General features: G+C 42.2%; 1 protein-coding gene across 1 annotated transcript; it reads left to right on the top strand.

The window, feature by feature from the left end:
- The first annotated feature begins 10556 nt into the window (after nucleotides 1-10556).
- Nucleotides 10557-11504, top strand: LOC130833559 (olfactory receptor 2A12-like). The gene has a single exon (XM_057703306.1). It carries the CDS (start codon nucleotides 10557-10559, stop codon nucleotides 11502-11504), a length of 948 nt encoding a protein of 315 aa, XP_057559289.1.
- Nucleotides 11505-15855: the final 4351 nt, after the last annotated feature.

The following is a 15855-nucleotide window of genomic DNA, read 5'->3' as shown; positions in this document are numbered from 1 at the left end:
CTGCCCTGAGTCCTGGGTCCAAAGTCTGTCCTCCTCCCTGAATCTCTGGGCCCATTGGGTTGGGCTGGAGGACGTGTGTGCATGGAGGGGAGGTTGGCGTACAGGAGAAGACCCCCACAGGGCACTCCTCTGAGGCTGCAGCTGAGTCTGAAGGAGAGCTGAGGGTTGGAGGGAGCTTTGCGATCTGAGTCCCACTGCCTCGCCCCACACAAGGAACCATGAAGTACCCAGATGGAATCCTCTGGTTCTCCTAACCCCAGGAAAAGTTCAGGGACATGCAGAGGACCAGGCCCCAGAGATGCCATGAAGGAGGGAATGTGTCCCCTCCCTGCAAGGTGTGATTCAAGGAAGAGGGAGTGGGAGGGGGGATCAGGAAGTAGACCCAGGGATGAGATTAACCTTCACGAAGTGGTTTCTGTGCTGAGCACTGGGCTCACGTGTGCATCTCTAGATCTGCATCATACCCTGTGAGAGAAATAAGAGTCTGCCCCATTTTAGAGAAGTGGAAACTGAAACTTGTCTCAGAAGACACAGCCAAGTGGGGTAGCAGTGGCCTCCATTTGCATCTGGGTTCCTCCCTTCATCAGCCTCGTGACCTTGGACAACTTCCTTACCCTTTCTGATACTGTTTTCTCATCTGTCAAATCCCTGCCTCCCAAGGTCCATGCAAAGTAGGCTCTGAGTGCCCTTGGCCTTTGTCCCTAAAGGTGGGAGCCAGTGGGGCCTGGGAGCTCCCTGATGGCAGAGCTGGTCTGCTGCACGTTCTGCATCAGAAGGCCTCAACTGTGTCTGGCCCTCCTGAGGTTATGAGGAGGCTGGCAAGGGTCCAGAGGACAGTGCCAGAGGCTGTGTCACGCTGTCTGGGAGCCTCTGTCAGGGCCAGGCAAGGAGGACTGAGCTGAGAGGGACTGAGCTGCTGGGCTGACCTTCTCCTGGTTGAGGGCTGCTTACTGGGGGCTCCCCCAACCCCCGCCAAGAGCAGAGATGGATGCCTCCAGCATTAGGTTGTCCTGAGATGTCTAGATTCTTAGGACTCCATGTTGTTTGCCGATTTCTGTGTTGGGTAAATACCCTCCTCACAGCCAAATTTCAAGCAAACTGATGTCACTGAACTCAGAGGTGGGGAGAGATGTACAGAGCACTCCATTATAGAGTGTTTCCATTATACAAATCCACTACACTCAGTTAAACAAGAATTTAGAGAGAGAGTTTACTGAATTAACAAAGATTACAGTATACTAAGAAAGAATAGTAAAGACAGAGGCTCACACATCACTGAATTGGGGAAGCACCTATGTCCAGATCCAAGCAGCACTGGGAAGTCCTGAGTGACAGCCATCTGGAGTCCCAGTTGGGAAGGGTCCCGGGCGGTGCTCCCGCTCCATGAGTGAGACTTCAGATTGGAGCTCTGGGCGCTCCTGCTTATAATTCCAGGCTGCAAACTGATATCATCAGGTTGTGTGTAAAAAGGCAGCTCTGGATTTACTTTAACAATGTTGTTCGTTTCATCGTGTGAGCCACAAGATTCTCCAGACCCCGGGGGACTGGCCAGGTCCAGGGCTCAAGAATTTCCAAGACCCACTCCCTTTCTTACTGTAAGCACCATTTAACTTGCTAGCAGCATGGTTAGGTGTGTAAGCAAGCAGGAGGTCCAGGCAAGGTCACGGGTCGGTCAGAGGCCTACTTCTGCCTCTGAAGCCTGAACAAGACTACATTAGTACCTTCCTCAACAGGCTGACACCACTTTCCAGATTCTGTGCCCGGACCTGGTTCAAGATCTGTTCAAGGTCAGTGCTCCATGGTCAACTGGTAATTATCCCCATGTCCAAGGTGTTGCTCTGGTGGGAAATGGAGGAGGGTTAGGATTTGCCCAAGGTAGTTCAGTAAGGAATCATGGTGTGACTCAAAGATGGTTTGACTGACAAGTGGGGCACAGGGGTTTGGAAGGTAAGAGGGGAATCAGCATGAGGCCTTCAGTTCTTGGTGTTTCTACAAGGTGACCAGGTACCAACCGCCTCTCCCCTGGGCTGGTCATATCCCCCAGAAGGCTGGAAAGGAAAGAGGTTAGTATGCCTCCCCTACCAGTGTGTGCTCCTGCTCTGTCCCCAAGGGCCTCTTCCTTGTGGGGTTCCTGTTGACAATGTTCAGGGCATTCTCTCTTGGCATCCCCACCAGGGACAGGGATGGTGGTGGCAGGAGGCAGGGGGATGGCCCTCCCCCCTGCTCTTCTAGGAAAGCCTGGTAAGGAAGCAGGGCCATAAAGCCTCAGCATCTTGGTCTGTTGGGAGGAGCTTGGGCTGGCTGAAGCTTCCTCCATCTGCATGTTCAGGAGCCAGGGCTGGCCTGGCACAGTGCAAAGAGCTGCACAATGGAAAGAAGGCATGGAGTTCAGCCTTCCCCCTCGCAGAAACCTAGCACTTTCCTGGAGACTGGGCTTCCTGGAATCCTGGCTCACTGGGCTCAGTTGCCCTGGACATTTCCTGTTCAGTCGCTTTCCATTCAGAAGTAGTGACAGTGTCTTTGTGACTTGTTTCTGTGGATACCTGACGGGTGAGATGGTCACTGGCTTTGGGACTCTGGGTGGCATCCAGGCATCCTGGGGCCGGAAGTCAGAGGTAGAACCAGGTCACTCAGTCACTGGGTCCTCTCTGTGCGTACATGCCAGCATCCCTCTCGCCCCCTCCATCATTCTCCACTCTTCTTTCCTCACCTCAATCCCCTCCCATTCTTTCTTCCTAGACCTTCTTCCTTCTCTCTTTTATTCATTTAGTAAATATATATGGATAGTTCCTCTCTGCCAAGCCCTGGTCCAGAAGCTAGAAACAGAAAGTGATTACCATAATTTCCTGAGCTCCAGATCTCCAAGTCCAGCTTAGAGATGTCATGAAAGGATAATGATGGCTATGCTGGGAGAAGCCTTCAACAATGACATCAGTTTACTACAATGATTAGGACTAATCCCCTTGCTCTCTAGATGCCTGGGCTGTTGCAAATTAAGACAGAGACTGCTGGCCTAATGGAGTCTCAGGAAATTTTTTTTTTTTAAACTAAATGATGTCCCCATTCCCATGGAAATCAAGGTCGACTAAGAGGGAAGCTTTTGCAAAGATTTACCTAGTTCCAGTATGGTAATCAGTTCCCAGTCTCCTTCAGTCAATTCCCTCTGCTTCCAATACAACCCAGTGGCTTCCCATATCCAAGTGATGGGAGCAGATGGAGGAAACTTTATCATGAGAGAGAATCTGTGGCTGCCTCTTTAGCCCTTTGTCCCAGGAGGGGTCTGATCCCTCTCTTATCTGGTGGCTGTAACTCCTAGGCCATGATTCTATAGTATCCTGTGCCAAACCTCAAGAAGCTGACCTTGAGGAGCAGATGGGGGAAGTTTGCATTCTTTACCCCTCCCACTTGGGGCCTGTTCACCAGAAGCAGGAGCAGATAATGATTAAGAGTTGGCTTGAAGCCAAACTGCCTTGGTTCAAATCCCAGGTCCATCACACAAATCATATAATTTGGTGCAAATCACTTACTTTATCTGTGACTTAGTTTTCTTTTTCATCTCTAAAAATGGAGGTAATAGTGCTTACCTCAATGACTTGTTGTGAGGATGAGATAAAGTTAGTGTAGCAATGCCTGGCACACAGAAATAGTTCATTAAATGTTAGCTATTGTTAGTATTTCTGAAAGGGAGCTTACAAACTCACCCCTTTATCCATACTTTATTATAGGTATTCCAACTTGATTAGCAGAAATAAAGTCAACATGAGAGGGAGAAAGTTTTCCCAAGATATTAGACCTCAAACTTTATATCAGAATCCTTTAGGATCGCTAAGGTTATAACTTGACAATAAGTAAAAGGGGCTCTGAGAAATAAAGCATCTAATCAAGGTTTGGGAGTGGGAGATGGTGGAATAGGTCTGGGAAGTCTTCTTGGTGGGAAGCTGAGCTGAGTGCTAATGTGGGAATAAAGGTTGGATGTGTAGCAGAGTGTGTGGGGGCAGCAGGGATGCAGGGGGTGATGCTCTCCCATGCTAGAGACCTAGGCAAGGGTCTGAAGGTGTGATAGAGGTAGAGACATACATGAAGCTGGGCATGCTTGTATGGAGACTATGCTTGTGTGGAAACGATGTGTGGGGGACAGAGGTGGGTGCTAAGGCTGAAGACGTCTGCAAGGGGCAGGTCATTTAGAAAGAGCTCTGTGCATGTGTCTAATGTGATCAGGCACTGGGAACCCTTAAAAGGTTTTCAGCAGGAGACAGACAGGACCAGTGTTGTATTTTGCCCAATCACTTGCAGTAGTCCACATGGAGAATGCATGAAAGGAAAGAGTCCAGAGACAGGGAGACCAAGGAGGGGCTTGTGCAGGATTATGGGCGAGAGATGCTGGGCTCCTGTCCAGGGCAAAGGATGGATGGCTTTGAGGGTTGTGTAGGTGGTCCATGGGTCAGGTGAGGATGTGGGGGCAGGAATAGTGAAGACTGAAGAGGGCCTGATGTCTCCTGTGAGTCTTTACCCTTCCCAAAGGTAACTTCTATAAGAACACACGGCAGTGTTTTTAACCATTATGCTGTTGATTGAAACTTGGGTAGTTTAGGCTCTTTAACTAGTGTTTTGAACATTTTTGTACATGTCTTTCCTAGAATATATGTAAGTGTATATAAGTATGTGGGGATGTAGTTAGGAATAGAATTGCTGAGTAATGTGGAATGCATATGTTCGGCTTTAAGAGATACAGCTAAACCTTTTCCAGAGGAATTTTACAAATTTAGTCTCTCATCAGCAGTGTAAGAAAGTTCTGGTTACTCTTGCCAACACATGTATTTTTCATTTTAGCCATTCTGGTGGATGTATAGCAGTGTTGGGCCATAATCTTAATTTCCAATTCTTGGATGACTAATGATGTTAAATGCCTTTTCACTTGACTAATGACTATTTAGATAGCTTCTTTTGTGAAGTGTCTTTTTAAATATTTTTCCCATTATTCTATTGGATAGCCTTTGTTTTTGTTTTTTGTTTTTGTTTATTTGTAAGAGTTTTTTATTCTGGATATAAATCTTAAGTTCATTTTAACATAATCTGTGTGTATAATTATCTATATATGTAATGATATAGAAATGTATAATTTATCATTTTTTTTCTCTATGGAATGCTTTTTGTGTCCTGTTTAAGAAATCTCTGCTTATTGCAAAGTGACATAGATATTTTTCTGTGTTTGATTCTAAAAATTTTATTGTTTTATCTTTACCATTTAAATCTACAATATATCTGGGATTAATTTTTATGTACTGTGTGAGATAGGATTTGAAAAAAATTTTTTTCCTGTGTGAAGACCCACATGATCCAGCAGAATTTGTTGAAAAGACCATGCTTTCCCCATTGCATTGTAGGATCAACTTTGTCATAAATCAGGTGGCTATATAGTCACTGGTCTGTTCTGGACCCTATTCTCTTCCATTGATCTATTTTTTTATTTTTGTGCCAATTTCATACTTGCTTTATTATTGCAGCTTTATATTAAGTCTTAATATCTGATAAGTCCTCCAGCTTTGGTTTTTTCCTTCAAGATTCATCAGAATTTCCATATAAATGTTATAACCAGCTTGTCAATTTTCTGCAGAAAGAAACTGCTGGGGTTTAGAGGGGGATTGCATTGAATCTAGAAATCAACTTCACATCTTTATATTTTGTTGAATTCCATGCATGAACATGGCAGATTCCTCCATTTCCTTGGGTCTACCTTAATTTCTCTAAAGAATGTTTTTCTACACGTATTTTATTAGAATTATTACTACATGTTTGGTTTTCAAAAATTCTCATAAATTATTTTCTAGTTGCTGGTATAGATAAATATTGATATGTTGGAGTTTTGTGTACTTACTAATTTCAGTTTGTCTTTGGGTTCTTTTAAATTTTTACCTACACAATCCGGTGTTCTGCAAATAATGACGGTTTTGTGTCTTCCTTTCCAGTCCTTTGGTTTTTTATTTCTTTCTCTTGACTTTTTTCACTGGCTAGGACCACTAGTACAATGGTTAATAGAAATAGTAATAGTGAACATTTTTGTTTCACTTTCAATGTTAGGGAGTAAGTTTTGGTATTTTACCATGTAGTATGACATTTGCTGTAGGTTGCTTCTTCTTTTATTGGGGATAATATTTATCATATTAAGAAAGTTCCCTTCTATTTTTACTTTGCTAAGAGGTTTATTTCTAATCTTAATTGATTGCTGACTTTTACCAGATGCCTTTTCTATGTCTATTAAGTTATTCCTTTACTTCCATTAATTTGATGAATTACATTGTTTGCTTACCAAATGCTAAACCAACCTTGAATTCTTGTAATAAACCCAATTTGGTTGTGATATAGTATCCTTTTTAATATATTGCGAAATTAAATTAGCTAATATGTTGTCAAGGAGTTTTGCTATAATGCCCATGAGAGAGATTCATTTATGAGTTTTCCTTCTTGTAATGTTATTGTTATTTTTTGGTATTGAGTTTATGCTGGTCTCATAAAATGAGTTGGGAAATTTTCACTGTTTTTCCATGCTTTGAAAGACTTTGTTATGATTGATATTATTCCTCTCTTAAATGTTGGAAAAATTCACCAGTAAAGCTGTCTTTCTAGGAAAGGTTAAAATTATAGATTCATTTTTTTGGAAAGTCGGTGGACTGTTCTTTTAGTTCTTCTTAGTCAGTTTTGGTAATTTGTGTTTTCATTTCTCCATTTTGTTTAATGGTCAGATTTATTGTTATAAAGCTGATTATAATTTTTAAAATTAGCTTTTAAATGACTGTAGGATCTATAGTAATGTTCCCTTTTCATTTCTCATGTTGGTAATGTGTTTTGTTTATTTTCCTTTATCAGTCTTGCTAAGGACTTATATATTATTTCAAAGATGAAATAATGTAGATTTTTCTGTATTGTAAGTTTGTTTACCATTTCACTGTTTTCTGCTCTTACCTTTATTATTTCCTTTCTTCAACTTCTTTTTGGGTATGATTTGTAGCTCCTTTTCTAGCTTCTTGAGATAAAAGTTTAGTTGATTAATTTTTAGCCTTTTAAAAATATTCAAACATATGCATTTAGGGTTATACAGTTCCCCCTAAGCACTGACAGTGATTTATTTTCATCATTTATTTTAATATATACTAATTACCATTTTGACTTTTCTTTATCCCATAAATTATTTAGAAGTGCATGCTAATTTCAAAGGAGTAAGGTACTTACCCATTATATTTAATTTGAAATTGATTTCTAGCCCATTTCATGGTTTAGAGATTATATTTGAATGATTTCCACCCTTTGGATTTTTTTGAGCTTACGTTTATGATGCAGCACATAGTCAATTTTGACAAATGTTTCATGAAGCTACAATGCTTCTTTTGGTTAATATTTGCATTATATATTTTCTTCCTAGTGTGTCTATGACCTTATATTAAGGTGTATTTCTTTTCTGCCCCAGCTTTATTGAAATATAATTCATGTATCATTGCTTAAGCTTAAGGTTAACAACGTTGATTTGATATATTCACATATGGGAGAATGAACAAAGTATGTTCCTTGTGAATAATATGTAGGGTTTTTTAAAAACTCAGTTTGAAATTATGCCTTTGATTAAAATATTTAGTCCTTTTGCATTTAAAGTGATTACCTACATACTTAAGTCCCACTTAGTTTTTCTTGACCTGCCTTTTTATGCTTGATTTTTTCCTCTCAAAAGAGCGTTATTTTGGATTAATTAACATTTTTATTAGTTCATTTTCTCCTATTGTAGGCTGTTGGAGATACATTATTTATTTTTATTGATTTTCCTAGCTATTTTAACATAAATCTTTGACTTACCACAGTCTAATGCAAGTGATTAGTTTTACCACTTTTTAATTATGCAAAATATTTAGAACACTAATTGTATTTACCCCTTCCATTTCTTCTGCTATTGTTGCCGAAATCTTTAGTCTTTCAATTGCTTTAAATTCCATGAAACTTTGTTATTGGTTTATATTCATTATTAATTGATATATATTTATCCTTTCCTTGAGGGACTCTTTCTTTATACATTTTTGTGTTTCTGTCACTTTCTGACTGAAGAACTACCTTTAAACAATCTCACTTTTTTGTTTGTCTAAAAAAGTTTTTATTTCACATTAAAATTTTTTTCAAAAACTCTTTTTGGAAATAATTTTAAAACTCTCAGAAAAGCTGAAAGAATACAGCAGGAAACATCCTATGTGTCCCACACTTAGATTTCCTAACTTTTAGCACTGTTGTCATTATAATCTCCAGAACGATTTGAGAATAATTTGCAAACATTCCTTTACGCTTTAATACTTCAGGGACTAGTCCCTAAGATGTAAGGGAATAAGGATATTCTCTTATATAGTAGTTATCAAATTCAGGAAATGTAACACTGATACACTTATCTAAAGTAATCTGATTCATATTCCAGTTTTATCAATTGTCAAATTAATGTTATTTACAGCATTCCCCCCTTCCAGGAATACATCTTGCGTTAGTTGTTATATATATGTATATTTAGTCTCCTTGCATCTATTATAGATTCCTAGCCTTTCTTTGTCTTTCATGATAGATATTTTTTGAAGATTAGAAGCTAGTGGTTTTATAGAATATTCCTCAACTTAGGTTTCAATGATGTTTCCTCATGATTAGATTCAGGTTTTGCTTTTTTGGCTGAAATAATATATAGGTGATACATATGTTGTTAGGATTTCACATGTGGAGACACATTGTGCCTATCTGCTCCTTATTGGTGATATTAATTGTAATCACTCAGTTGAGATGTTGTCCAGTTTCTCCACTGATAGCTACTACTTTTTACTTTTGTAATTAATAATTACTTTATGAATAGAAAGCTCATATCTATGTAACATTCTGTTCCTTATCAAACTCACTCCCCGTAGATTTAGCCTCTGTATCAGCTAGGATCCTGGCAGGACACAGAACACACCAGTAATGTGAACAGGGAAAATTTAATATACAGAATTGTTAACTAGTAAAAGGTAGATAACTGCTAAAAGGGATAAAAGAGAACTCTAAGAGAACCAGAACTAGGAATCAAAAAAAAAGAAAAAAAGAAAAGAAAAGAAAAGCAGCTACTACCTTATCGCTGAAGAAGAGTACACACTGAAGGGACTAAGGATTTAGGAGATATTTCCCTCCCCTCTGCTCCTGCTCCTGACACCCCTCTTTCTCCTCCTAGAAAAAAGACTGAGCCCAGACTTTTTCAAAGAGGACATGACTGCCACAGGAATACACAGTCTGCTACTAGGGGTGGGGGTGGAGCCACAGGAGCTCCCATAGCAGTGGCCACTGGGTGGGGAGAGTGTGTGTGGCTTGAGTGTGTGACTGCGGTTGGTCCACACCACTCAGCTGGCTCTCCAGCTGAGTAAGTGAGGAAGGAGGATTGACGCCCCAACATAAGGGCCTTCCTGCTGCCACAATCACATTGTCTCTCTATCGCCCTCTGTTGATAATGCCTCCCATTGTCAGCTGCCAAAGGAGAAATGTTTACAGGGTGAGGAGAGGCTTAGAGCACATCCAGACAAATGATCTCTAAGACAGAAGGGCAGGCCACCTAGCAGGTTTGGAGGCTGGAGCTGATATGCTGTAAACTGATTGTTGCTAGGCATTTGAGTGACCAGTTTGTCCACTGAGGGATAGGGAGTAAGACTGGGGAGATTGCAAAGGAGCATTTTACTGCTATCTAGTGTTTTAAGGCATCGTATAAGATGCTTTATATACATTGCACCAACTCCTCATAAAAATCCTGAGAGACGAGTATTATTAGCCACATTTTACAGATGAGAAGACTGAGGCTCAGGGAGGTTAAGTCACTGGTGCAAGTGCTAGCGGAGGAGAGTCCGGAGACTCCTCCTTCCATGGGTCTTGGTTTTTGGTAAGGATGCAAAGAAGAATCTGAGGCCTTATCCGTTGCAAGAGACTTTATTGAAGATAAAGAGAAAACAGAGAGAACACCTCAAGAGACAGGTGGGCCAGGCCAAGGGAGGCAACGGCCCGGGAGGGCGGGGCTGTAGAGTTTTTAAGGCAAGGTCGTTGATTGACTGTCTTGGTTGACAGCTGCAGGTTATATAACGAGTCTCTACTGCACATGTCATTCCCATAATTCAGTCTGTTATAATCAGATGTAGTATTCATAGAATATTTATGAACACATAATGAGCCTACTGGCCACCAAAGGTTATCTTTAGACATGATAGCGTGAGTTGTGTGCATGTGCCAGAGTGGGGAATGTCCCTCCAGTTGGCCAGTGGGGGATTTTTCCTGTCCCTGACCATTTTGGAGCACTGATGGGGGCGTGTTTGGGGTGGGATTTTCAAAAATAGCTTGACGGGATTAGGTGGTTATTGGATGTTCAGCTGGTGGGGCTCTTGTTGCTCAGGGCTAATTTCCTGCCTAATACAAGGAGTAGGTGAATAGTGGGCCCAGAATTAACATCCTAGCCTGCCTTCCTCCTGTTCTTACTAGACTATCATATTTTAGCTGACATTTAAATGAATGTGATTCTCTTGTAGGTCACCATGTGGATGCCTCCAGGGCAGAACCAAAGCTGGGTTTCTGAATTTATCCTGCTTGGCTTCTCCAGTGACCCCATGACAAACAGGATCCTCTTCATTGCCTTCCTTCTCCTTTACCTGAGCTCAGTCCTTGGCAACGGGTTCATTGTCACCCTAATATGCCTGGACATGCATCTCCACACTCCCATGTACTTCTTCCTCTGCATCCTCTCCCAGCTGGATATGGGCTCTGTCACTACCACCATGCCCCAGATGTTGGTGCATCTTCTCACTCAATCTCAGACCATCTCCTTTGCTGGCTGTTGGCTACAAATGTATGTGTTTGGTGCCCTGGGCCTGTGTGAGTGCATTCTCTTTGTAGTCATGGCTTATGACCGATACGTGGCCATCTGTTACCCACTGCGTTATACTGTGATCCTTAGCCATGGCCTGTGCACACGGCTGTCAGCTGGGACCTATGCCTGTGGTTTCTTCTTCTCTCTGATCCATACTTTTCTCACCATGAGGCTGCCATACTGTGGGCCCAACATGGTCAACCACTACTTCTGTGAGGGTCCCTCAGTGCGAAGCTTGGCTTGCATGGATACCCGCCTCATTGAGATGGTGGACCTGGTCATCAGTGTTTTCATGGTTGTTGCCCCACTCTCTCTCATTGTGGCCTCCTACATCCGTATTGTCCAGGCCATTCTCAAGATCAAGTCCAACCAGGCCCGCTGCAAGGTTTTCTCCACCTGTGCTTCCCACCTGACCGTGATCACATTCTTCTATGGTCCAGCCATCTACATCTACATAAGGCCCAATTCAAGCTATTCCCCTGAGCAAGACAAGCAGATCTCACTCTTCTATAATGTCTTCACTGCCCTGCTTAACCCTGTGGTCTACACTCTGAGGAACAAGGACATTAAGAGGGCTTTTCTCAAAGTGATGGGGAGGGGAACAGGTGCCTGGTGAACGGGAGACATGAGGGGCCTGGGGTGGAATGTCCAATGTTGAGGAGAGGGACAGCATCTATAACGTGAAACCAACGTTATACATTTGAACCAACATAGTACTTGATCAGTGGACCAAATATGGTACATGAAACCAAACATGGTTGTCTAGTTCAACTTGCTACATTGTGGTTCAGTGAGAAACAACTCCATAATCTCAGTGGCTTACAACAGTAAAAGTTCATATATTTCTCATGTTCCATGACAGTTGTAAGTAGACTGTGGTCTTATGCCATTGGATTCTTTGGACCCAGCCTGAGGGAGGAAGCCCTTATGGAACATGCCAGTCTTATGAAAGAGAGAAAGGAACAATGGCCAAAATACATGATGACCCTTAAAGTTTCTGCTCAGAAGTAACACACATCTCTTTCCTCACATCCTATTGGCCAATCCAAGCCCTATGTTTAAGCCTGCTGGTAAAAAGGCAGAAAATATTTTCTCCCCACAGAGAAGTAATGCAAATCACGTGGCAATGGTTATGGATATATATTCCATCTACAGTGAGAGCAGTAAATAATGGGGGTGATAATATAATCTACCACAGTGGCACTGGAACCAATAGAATACATGTAACCAACATGAAACATGGTAATTCTAAATGACATGGTACATGGTAACAGTAGAAGGTCAAGGTGATGTAGGTAATCAGAGTGGCATATGTAAACAATAAATATATATGGACAACATTGAAAGTTAAGCCAATGGTATATGGAACCAATGTAACCTACAGAACTGACTTGGTGCATGGAACCAATTGGTGCATGGAACCAATGTAGTTCATGGGACTGACATGGTATAATCTGCATTGTCTTATGGAAGGACACAGAATCCGACCTTAACTGACTTGGGTTCTAGCCCAACCTTGCTAACTTGTTTTGTGACTTTAGGCATTTTATTTCCTTTCTATAGACCTTACTTTACTCATCTGTAGAACAAGCACCTCAAATTGAAAGGTTTCCAAGACCTCTGTGTTTCTAAAATTGTATGTCACAGTAGGTGGAATGCATGAATCTCAAGTGCAATAAACTTGTGACTCTTTTGTGAACCCTGAGATGAATTAGGAAACCATAGAAAAATTAAAGTTGTTGGGCACCACATGTAGCAGTGCCTCTTCTTCTTTCAAGGGACCTAAATGACATATGAGGCTTTCCAAGAACCCTTCACAGGGTCTCAGAGTTAGCATGGGCATCCAGCTTTCTTTCAGGCCTCATTGATAGCCCAGGTATGTTGGGCATGAGTCAATTCAATTATAGTATTCTTTGAGCATCCAATAAGACCCAACCAGTATCAGGCCCTGTGGAACCCAAGAGAGATATGTGGAGAGATGTACAGTCATGAAATTATAGTACCACAACCCAAGAAGATGACACAGTGACCTATGGGGACTGATGACATCATAGAAGTGAGGTTCTCTCAGTGGGTGCCAGACACAGAGGACCAAGCTACACCTCACTCCACTCCCATCCATCTCTCTGGAGCTTAGAATCAGGAGAGGGGGTGGAAAACGCCAAGAAGTTTGATATTGTTTCTCCCACCAGTGGAATGATAGGTTGAAATAGAAATTAAGTTTATTTACTGAAAAATGAAACTCTTGGGAAACAATTGGTGTTCTGTGATATGGAAAATTGGAGCAGGGAAACCTATTTACCAAGAGCTGACAGGTAAGGTCCTGGTCAGGAATTAAGATTTAGCTGAGGATGAGAAAGAGTCACCCATGCAAAGAGCCAAGAGAAGGGCATTTCTGGGAAGAGGACACCAGATACAAAGGCTCAAATCAGGAAAGGACTTTGCATTGTCTGCAGAGCTGGAAGAAGGCTTATGTGGTCACAAGAAAGTGAGCAGGAGAGATAGAGATGACATTGAGAAATAGGCGAAGGGAAGTCCTAAGGAACCTCATAAGAAGCATTTACTTTATGCTAAGGGCATTGGAAATGCTTAGATTCTTACTGGGGAAGTGATAGAATTTTATGGGTGGTAAGCTCCACTATGGGTGTGACTTGAGGTGACTGGAAAGGAGGTGGGAGAGAAGGTCATTGGGGATGAGAATGTTAGGGAACTTACAGGCCAGGAATGAGAAAAAAGTACTTCCCTTTTGGGGAGCTGTAGGGGTGTGGTATCCCAGAGAGAATTCCAGGTTGAAGATATTGGGACAGGTGATTGCTGATTATGGGGTTGAAGTTGAGAAAATAAAGAGAGGGAGAACTGGGAAAAGGGAGAAGCAGAGATTTGTGCAGTTGGGGAACGAGCAGAGGGATTAATGAGAAATGGGTGTCTGGGAATAAAGAATGACTAAAAAGTTGTGAACTTCTGGTGGGATTAAGATTTTGTCTCTAGTACTTAGGTGTAAATTTGAGTGGTGGTATAGTTCTAAAGCATTTGCTGAGAGATGTAACAGGGCTGGGCTAGGCAGGGCATTTGAGTGAGTACCACTGCACCAATAGTATGGCAAAATTCCAGGCAGCAGTTCCAGAGGGTTTCAGGCAGAAAGTGAAGGGTGCCATGGGCTGTTGGAGTGTTACCTCCATCTGAGGAGAGGGTAGGGTGCTATGTGGCTAGTGGAGGGTACTTGCAACTGCTGAGAGCTTCCTGCTTCTGGCTTTGTGGGGAAGGGGGCAGCCTGGATAATGTGGAAGAGGTCTTCCTGGCTGTTGGAGTTCCTTCCAGAAGGTGCAGAGTTTACCTGGTGGCTCTTGTACAACTAGAGTCAGGGACCAAGGTAGTGGACAGGTGAGCCTTGTGGGTAAAGTGTGATGAGGTTTTATTTTGTCTCTCTCCTAGGACAGATTGTAGCAGAGTTTGTAATTCAGGATGATAATAGATTTTATCTTAAGAATAAGCATCCTCTCTTTTTAAGAACCAGGGATGAGGAATGGGGTAGAGGAGAGAGGGTGATACAGTATTTTCAGAAGAATGGCTTGGGAGTACTGATGAGGGGGTTGGATTGAAGAGGAACACTTAGTGGGGGAGACCTAAACATAATTTATGAAGGTGCTAGATTTGTATGGTGGCAGTGCTGGGGAGATGCTGAAAGATGTGATGAGGAAAGAAGCAAGAGCAGGTGATGGCTCGGGTGTGTTGGTGGAAAAGGGAGAAATCAAGGAACCTACCAACCTTTTAAGGCAGCTTTACCACCATCTCTGCTTCCCTGCAGTTCACTGCTGGGGCCCCTGATTGTCAATTGTCATCACTGATCCCCGGCATTGCTGAAAGGAAGTCACAGCCCCTGTCCTCGTGGAGTTTGCAGTCCACAAACCAGCAGTTCTTAGGAAATGTATAGGTACTTAGGGGTGGGGTTAAAAAATATTATTAAATTAATTATTTGTTAATTTGGTCTCTATGAGTTTTGTTGTTTAAAAATTATTTTACTTTATTTTATTTTATTTTATTTACTGGCTGCATTGGTTCTTCGTTGCTGCGCACGGGCTTTCTGTAGTTGTGGAGAGTGGGGGCTATTCTTCATTGCAGTGCTTGGGCTTCTTATTGTGGTGACTTCTCTTGTTGCAGAGCAGGGCTCTAAGTGCGTGGGCTTCAGTAGTTGCTGAGTGTGAGCTCAGTAGTTGTGGTTCAAGGGCTCTAGAGCGCAGGCTCAGTAGTGGTGGTGCATGGGCTTATTTGCTCCATGGTATGTGGGATCTTCCCGGACCAGGGATTGAACCTGTGTTGCCTGCATCGGCAGGCAGATTCTTAATCACTGTGCCACCAGGGAGGCCCAGGACTGTTGTTTTTTGTTCTTTTTTTTTGTTCTTGCTTTTTTGCCTGTTCCCTTGAACAAAGAAAATGGCACAGTGGGTCACAGCTGCCTGTCTGGTGGTTACCCAACTCTGCTGTCTTTTTTTTTTTTTTTTTTTGAGAACTTTTATTGAGATACAGTTAAGACAGTAAACAGCATATATTTAGAGTGTACAGTTTGGTATCCCAATCTCCCAATTCATTCCCCCCCAACCCTCCCTGCTTTCCCCACTTGGTGTCCATATGCTTGTTCTCTACATCTGTGTCTCTATTTCTGCCTTGCATTTCCTCTTTCATAGTTGTTAGCATTTGCCTTATGTACTGAGGTGCTCCTATATTGGGTGCACATATATTTATAATTGTTATCTCCTCTTCTTGGATTGATACCTTGATCTTTATGTAATGTCCTTTCTTGTCTCTTGTAACGTTGTTTATTTTAAAATCTATTTTATCTGATATGACTATTGCGACTCCAGCTTTCTTTTGATTTCCATTTGCATGGAATATCTTTTTCCATCCCTTCACTTTCAGTCTGTATGTGTCCCTAGGTCTGAAGTGGGTCTCTTGTAGACAACATATATATG

This window comes from Hippopotamus amphibius, chromosome 1, assembly GCF_030028045.1.
Source record: "Hippopotamus amphibius kiboko isolate mHipAmp2 chromosome 1, mHipAmp2.hap2, whole genome shotgun sequence".
NCBI classification, from domain to species: domain Eukaryota; kingdom Metazoa; phylum Chordata; class Mammalia; order Artiodactyla; family Hippopotamidae; genus Hippopotamus; species Hippopotamus amphibius.
This window is presented reverse-complemented; position numbering and strand designations above follow the sequence as displayed.